Here is an 8,556-nt window from a genome sequence, read left to right as displayed (position 1 = left end):
AGTATATGAAACAATTTCATAACCACATATGAAACAACTTCATAAAAAAAGTATTATATGAAACAATTTCACAAGATTAACAATTTCATGAAAAAATTTCATAAAATTAACGACGGATGAAAGTAGTTTTTACGGTTTTTACAAATTGGAGTGATTTTCATTTGATCGCTCCTCTCTCTCTCTCTCTCTCTCTCTATATATATATATATACACAATATTATAAATAGACGGTTTGACGGTTTAAACCGTCAATCTGATACCTCGAACCCTAGACCAGACTGGATCACCAAACCTTCTAAACCTTTAGATACAATTTAGTTTGATTACTTTTTACAGTCCAACGATTTTTACATTATATCATAAGAGCCTTTTTACAATTCCAATTACTTAGGGGCCCGTTTACCAAACGCTGACTCAGGTAAGTGAACATCAAGTCACATTATCTTACGGGATAAATATGATAAGAACCAAGAATCTTACCCAGTAAGAGCCAAGACAAGGACCATGAGTCTTACCCAGTAAGTGATGACAACGACTCTTATCACGGTAAGCGCTTATTGGGTAAATTGTCGCATACGATACTTGTTTTGGTGGACTAAAATCTTACAAGGTAAATAATGACAGTGTTAAATTTTACCGATAAACGTTAACCGAATAAATGTTTGGCAAACGGCTTTTAATTATCATGCATCAAACTATTTAGAAAACTTAAAATAACCTCTAAATTATTATTATTTTTTGTCTACATTGCATGATTGGAGTGTACAAGTGTCAATAATGCATGCATGTGTTATGTGTAGTCAATGTCGTTAAGAGTATGGAGTATTTAAAACTTTCCCAAATGTATTGGAAATTAAGAAAGAAATAATGTGGATGGAATAATGAGATAATTAAATATACAAAATGTCTTTTTAAGAAGATTAAATTAAGAAATAAAAATCAATTATCAACAATATTCTATATGATTGTTTAGGTATGGTAATGGGGCGGGGACCTCAGTCCCCGTCCCCGATCCCCCATCTTTGTCTCCGTCTTCATCTCCATCTTCATCAGGGAATTTGATCACATTTCCATCCCTATCCCCGTCCCCAGGGATAGGGATGGAAATGTGAGACGTTACACATATTTAAATCACACATTTTTTCAATAATCCCAAAATCAAAAGGAATTTAATTTAATACAAAAAATATATATCACCATATAATAATTAACAAATCGAAAACCAAAAGAAATTAAATTAATCTAAGAAAATTAAAGTCACATTTACCAAAACATATTGACTAATATCCAAAATATATAGAAACAAAATTTACCATTTACCTATTTAATAGAAATAAATAATATATTATAAAATTTATTGATTAATATACCTATTTAATAGAAATAAATAATATATTATAAAATTTATTGATTAATATATATATATATATATATATATAGACAATTATATGTGATATTACTATTTCATCACATATGATACACATGTGATACTAAATCAAAAACGCATGCGACTTTTGGCGCGATGTTGGTTGCGGGCCAAGTCGTCCTTACACTACCAAGCCCCCTCACATGTATTATCACATGTGATAAGAATGTTTTTGATGTGATACTATAATCCATCAAGACCATCACATGATGCTAAATCATAGACGCAGATAACCTTTGGCGCGACCTAAGTCGCAGAACACGTCGTTCGCACTTCGCACACCACCAGGTTCCCTCACGTGTATTATCACATATGATAAGGGTGTTATCGTTTGAACCTCCACATTTATATATATATATATATATATATATATATATATAATTAAAAGGGTGAATAATGAATTTGGAAATGGTGGCCCACCAACATGTCACATGGAGAATATTAATGACATGTATCTAGAAATGAAGGAAAAAAAGGCCAATTATTTGAGAGGTGGTTTACCTAATCTAGTAATTTTTGGACCCTAATCTCACCTACTTCCACATATCCTTCAATCATTTACACAATATTTTTATATGAAAAAACAAAAATAATCATCTAAAAGACTCTTTAGTTGTGGCTTAATTGGTTGTATAACTTATATGGCTTATTCACTCAGTCATAAATTCCATTTTACGTGTTCCTGAAAAAAAAAATATATGTAAAATTTGTAGAATAAGGGAGGAAAGAAAAGAATAAAAGTGCATTCAATAGCTATGAGACTCGAATTTCAGATTGTAAACCAAATATTTTGATACTTAGGATGTAAAGTTTTAAACATTTAAGTACTCCGATAACCAATTGAAGAATCTCTTTCTTCTAATAAAACCACAATACATAAAAACTAATTTTAGATTAAGATATACATGTCAGCAAATAATACTGAGTTGTATACCACACCACTCGCCACATCAATATGATAACCGGTTAATGTTTCAACCGGATACTTAAATGTTTAAAATTTTACATCTTAGGTACCAAAACAAAAGTTTTAAAAGTACGTTATTCAAAATAGGAATTAAGTTAAAGTACATTACTTTTTCATACAATTTGCTCTTAATTATACATTAATTATTAGAAAAATCATAAAAAAAATATAAGAACTCTAAGAACTGATACACAATGTGTTATTTTATAAATATATTAAAAATAAAATATAGCTTTCAGGAAATATCTTTTCCTAATGAATTATTTTTGAATAAATAAATAAATAAAAAACAATGGATTGAAATGTAGGGTTCCTTAGCATGTGACTTGGTTTTGTTGCATACACATACAAACAAATTTATATCCATCTACAAACACAACCATTTTCCAACTTTGCATTTTGAGTCACTATTTCTTCACTTTGGACATTTCCCAACTTGTTGAGTGCTAAGAGATGCTCTTGTTGTTTTATTATTCCAAAATTTAAAAAAAAACAGTTATATTCGTCAGTATTTGGATAAAAGGGACCACAGACATCGTAAAAGGACCTTTTATCCTTCTATATCTGGTTTTAACAAAGATTCATATTAACACAATCATGTCATAACGTTTCAAAAACATAAAGAGTGAAAGTCGAACCATCGATTCAGTAGTCATATACAAATGACATCCTTTGAAGTTGGATGGTACACTTGACATGGAAACTACCATCCATCAACTCATACGTATTCGAAAATGTAATGTTATGATCAAATCGAGACCAACAAACTGAAGGAGAGATAGATTTAATCACAATCATGACATCTTATAAACAGTATCATAGAAGCTACACATGATGACTCGAGAAACTTCTATTAACAGATGATGAACGATACCACATAATTAATATGTAAAAATATATATACACTAGACATTAAAGAATCAATGTCCAATGAAACAAGAGAGAGATCTTGATTACAATTTCAATGAATGCCCGTTTATAGAAACCAACTCTAGTAAACCTAACAATAAAAAAAGTAAATTACATGAAAAAATAACGTACTTTAACTTGATTTCTGTTTTAGGTAATGTATTTTCAAAACTTTCATTTTTGTACCTAAGATGTAAAGTTTTAAACATTTAAGTACCTAGGTAACCAGTTGAAACATTAACTATTTCTTTTAATAAACCACAATACATAAAAACTAATTTTAGATTAAGATATTCATGTCAGCAAACAATATTGAGTTAGATACCACATCACTTGGCACATCAGCATGGTAACCGGTTAATGCTTCAACCGGTTACACGTGTACTTAAATATTTAGGACGAAGTTGTAACAAGGTAATCGTAGGGGAACTTGTGGCTCGATTGAATCTTTCACGACATAAATTACCTTCAAGGTGCTTGCTTTCACATGTGGCAGGCAGACGAAGGGGGTCCAAATGACATGCAATGCCCATCTAAAATTTCCATTTCCTTCTTGTTCATCAATCAGAATTAACAACAAATTGAGTACTACTATATGACGTGAAAACATAACCCATTCCGTCATTGATTTGTGGATTCGTCTTGCACCGTTATCGCTCGTGAGGCATGGTCCCATGCATATACAACGATGGCTCGGGTCTTTGTATATTCGTAAAGTTACACTTAATTGCATGTAGAAATCATAAAAGTCCTTAAAAACATAAAATAGAAATCGTTGCTATTCATTACTCTCTCACTTCGATACACTTGGTTCTTAGCCTCTTACCTATGTTATTGCAGGAGGGGTATGAATATAATTCACCTTTCGAAATACGCCTTTTTTAGAAACTATTCTCGACTTCTGACTCATCAGTTTCTTTTTGTTAAAAGAATGTAACGATTTACTCTCGGGAAGCCACCGATCCATGAAATTTGACAAATTTTATCATCGATTTCATTTGATGTTCATAAGAACGAGGAACATGTTCTTAGCGATAGATTCGATGGTCTTCGATCCAGTTTTAAATGTTAATCATGGATTCAAATATTATTGAGAAAAGATATGTATTTAGATCAGAAAAAAAATCTCATTCATCATGGCGTTTGGTTTTTCCGATCGCTGTCGTCTCCAGATTCATGATACGAGGATGAACCTGATGTAAGCGCAAGGCTCGAAATACAACTTTCCGATCGAGTAAGTCCGGCAGCATCAGTGTTCTTCGTCGTCGGACTACAAGGCATAGACCTAACTGAAGTCGGTGAATCCAAACTCCGCCGGAGAATCTGTCTCATGGCGGCGATTAAATGAACCGCCGGATCAGGAGGTGGACCGGAGGAGATCGGCGTTCTACAAAAGTTTATATGACGTGCCATAGCTTCTTCAGTACTTATCAGCCTTTCATTCCTCACGATCTCGTCTTTCACCGCCTCTCCACATAATCCACAGATCCATTTTCCTTTATACCTCTCGCGAATTCTCTCGATGTACCCCGGCGTACACTCTTCTGTCAATCCACAACAATCGCACTTCACAAACTCTACATCCGCCGTCTGATCTATCAACTTCGTCGCCAACGGCGGCGATTCCATCGCCGGCATCACCATCGCATCGCTCATCACCGTAGTAGACATCTCTGCGGAAGAAAACAGCACAAATTATCGGTAATTCAATTCCTTTCAAATCAGTATCATATGAACGAAAAAAATCGAAATTAAATTACCAGCAGAAGCAGATGAAGTTCAATAAATCAACAATTTGTTTCGGATTCGAAAATTTTAGTTGAAAAGCAACAAAAATCGTTGCCGATTATCTCTCCTTTTCCTGCTCTCCATCTTGAAGCTTAGATTTGCTCGGAAAAAGGAAGAAAAATCTGAAAGACATCCTTCAGAACGAATCTTAATGATTACTCCAACAGATTGTGTCTCTTAAATCTGTTCTTGAATCCTAAATGCAAATCAAAATCAAAATCAAAATCGGAAGTAATGAATCAAGTGAAGGTGGAGTGTTGAAAAGAGAGGGAAGGAGGAGTAGATTGAGGAAATATTGTGGTTTTGTAGGGGGGAAGAGAATGACTTCAATGATGAAGGGTGTGGAAATGGGGGAATAGAATCCACAACAGTTTACCAAATGGAATGGAATCAAACTAGAAATATGGAATTAATTAAAGTTATGTTGTCTTATTACATATATGGAATTTATTACTATTACATTAACATTTTCTTTTTTGATATTTAATTAAATAAAAGAGTCGGGTTTGACCCGAAGACGGTCAATTTCCGAGAAAACAAAAAAATTCAGAATCATATATGATTACATGTAATGCGATTAAACACGTCCAAAAGGGTGCGTTTGGTGCGCAGATAGGACATGACAGGATAGGGTAGGACATGACAGGACAGCTGTTCAGCGTTTGGTAAGACATGACAGGACATGACAGAACTAGTTAAAATGACCAATTTACCCCCAGTGAGCAATCAGAAACAGCAAACATGAATAAAAACAACAAACAAAATGCAGTAGCAAACATGAATCAGAACAACAAACATGAATCAGAAACAACAAACATGAATCAAAAACAGTAGCAAACATAATTAGGTGCTGTCGAGTTCTTCTAAATCAGTAGAAACATGAATCAAAACCCAGCAAAGAAACATGAATCAGGTGCTGTTTTAGCAGATATGAACAACTACAAGATGCATCAGATTTTAGGTAAAGATGAATTGAGGTTAAACCCAGCTCACGAATTCAAGAAAACAGCGAACACAGTCATCAATTAGTTGAAATTGCAAGAAACCAGATCTTGAATCAAGAAAATCTTGGGCACTTGATGAAATCAAGAACGAAAGCGATAAACCTCTGCTAATTCGAAGAAGCGATAAACCTCTGAAATTACAAGCAGATGGTTTTGAATCAAGAAAATCTAGGTTTTCAGCACAAAAAGGAAATCTCTCAGATGAGGTACCGTCGATTGGAACAGTCGAGAAGAGAAGAGAAGTGTACCGTCGATTGGAACAGTCGAGAAGAGAAGCAACGCCGATTGGAACTCGTCGTCGATGGTCGATGAACGCCGTTGATGGAGTTGATAAGCATGCGATGGAGGCGGATGAAAAAGGGGATGGAACTGGAAGCAATGTGATGAGCCGGGTAGGGGAAGAAGGGTAATGAGGGAAAAAATTTGAGTTCCACTTAGTTCTAGTATGGTGGAACATGTGTGTCCTATGCTTGTCCAACTTAGTTCCACATCTAGCCACACCAAACGTAGGACAAATGTGTTCTGTCCTGTTCTGTCCTGTCCCACCCTATCCAGCGTACCAAACGCACCCTTTCAAGAGACATAAACTAGTTTTGTCAGAGGGATGGTTGCTCGTTAAATGTCGGCCAATATAACATGAGTTTAATCATATATAATTACGTGTTTGGATTACATGCAGTCATGTATGATCTTGAAACTTCTCGACTTCTTGCAAATTGATCAATTTCTTGTATGATCCTATATTTTAAATAAAAAAGTATAACTATTTATAAAACATATACCTTTTGGTCTTTCGTTATGTATATAATCAGATAAAAATGAATAACTGTTTTAAACACATGTATCATTTGATTCCATCAACGAATATATTCATGTACATACTTTATATGTCTTTAACTTTCGATAATCAGTATTTTTCTATGTACACAGAACCCATCTTTCCTCTGCCAGTTTGTAGCTTCTTCATCCTTCACCAACATTCGACCACGATGGACTATCTCAACTTGATTCGTGAAAAATATTCTCCTTCAAACCCTCTATTGGAGGTTACTACTTGTTAGGGGTTTGTAGAAAATCAACCAATCCAATTAAAACCGATCGATCATAATTGGATATCCAATTGTAAATGGATTGGATCAAACTGAAAATTTCAACATCCAATTTGGATCAGTTCTTGGATGACAATCTAGAACCAACCAAAACGAACTGAACCGAACCGATAAACATCCAATTAATCATTTGATGACCATCTTCGGTTGTCCATCCAACTATCATCCAATTAATTTATTTTCAAATTGCTTAAATCGGGATTTGTTTTATGTGAGGCTTTGAATTTATAACTTCTCGTGTGTTGGTTTTAATACATATTAAAAGTGATTAATTAATCTGTATAATTGTTAAAGAATTAGATTGAGTTAACACACCTGATGGATCCAATCCCATCAGATCATCCATTGTATATCTGATGGATATCCAATAAAAGTATCCAATGAATGGAACCAATCCAATCATACATTCAATTATATCGGATCGGTTGGCAAAATTCAACAGCCAATGAATGATTGAATCGGTTCAGTTCCCGTCACATTCAATAGATGTCAACCGATGAATATGCCTAATACTTGTATTTGTTCATATTCTATACGGGTTTCTTTAGTCTTTTCATACATATGCTTCTTCAATCATATATAATCGACTCATTTATTCCGCTACTACCAACATTTTCATACACTTCTATTTATGTTACAGAAAAAAATACAATTTTTACGTCATTTAAAGACCCCAACTATTTTCACATACATTTAACGAATAACGATGAATAATTATGGAAATAAATAGTATCTATATATATCTATAAAGCAGAAACATACAATGTTGACGTGACATCTCCTTGTACTAGTATTCATGTCTTTCTTTTTTCTCCATTTTTTCCTTTTATTTTATGTTTTATATTTAATCTAAGACTTTTACTCTTCATCTTCTACCATTACAATTCATTCTCTTCTACGTCTTTCTATCATAAACTTATTTACTCTTCGTCTTCTACCGTTACAATTCATTCTTTTCTACGTCTTTCTATCATATATTTCTTTACTCTTCATCTTCTACCGTTACAATTCTTTCTCTTCTACATCTTTCTATCACAAACTTCTTTGCTCTTCTCCATCTTGCGATCCCAATAAAAAATTATGGATTGACAATATAGCTGACGGTACGTCTCTCTCTATCTTTTTATGCATCTATAGAAAGATATGAAACAATAATTATGGGTGTTTTACTTTTATTTTCTCGATCTCTCTATCTACTCTGTTCTCTGCGATTAAAAACAAACTGAAGGAGATTAGAGAAACCATATAAGGAGAAACAAGAAAAGTCTATGGCAAAATCAGTTGTTGGTGTGTTTCATTCATCTCTGAAGTTCCGAGAAAACTAATTAGATGCTCCAATATCTCCATGAGACT

General features: G+C 33.6%; 1 protein-coding gene across 1 annotated transcript; it reads right to left on the bottom strand.

The window, feature by feature from the left end:
• Positions 1-4,276: 4,276 nt before the first annotated feature.
• Positions 4,277-5,437, bottom strand: LOC112516990. Its single transcript, XM_025124270.1, has 2 exons — positions 5,063-5,437; positions 4,277-4,975 (listed from the first exon to the last, which is right to left on the bottom strand). The coding sequence occupies exon 2, from the start codon at positions 4,971-4,973 to the stop codon at positions 4,437-4,439; it is 537 nt and encodes a 178-aa protein (XP_024980038.1). The 5' UTR covers positions 4,974-4,975; positions 5,063-5,437; the 3' UTR covers positions 4,277-4,436.
• Positions 5,438-8,556: the final 3,119 nt, after the last annotated feature.

This window comes from Cynara cardunculus, assembly GCF_001531365.2.
Source record: "Cynara cardunculus var. scolymus isolate 2C chromosome LG 8, CcrdV1, whole genome shotgun sequence".
Classification (NCBI taxonomy): domain Eukaryota; kingdom Viridiplantae; phylum Streptophyta; class Magnoliopsida; order Asterales; family Asteraceae; genus Cynara; species Cynara cardunculus.
The sequence above is the reverse complement of the archived record's forward strand: the minus strand, read 5'-3'. Positions and strand labels throughout refer to the sequence as shown.

Coding starts and splice junctions, on each gene's coding strand:
- LOC112516990 (XM_025124270.1), bottom strand. CDS start 4,973: ATGTCTACTACGGTGATGAGCGATGCGATGGTGATGCCGGCGATGGAA.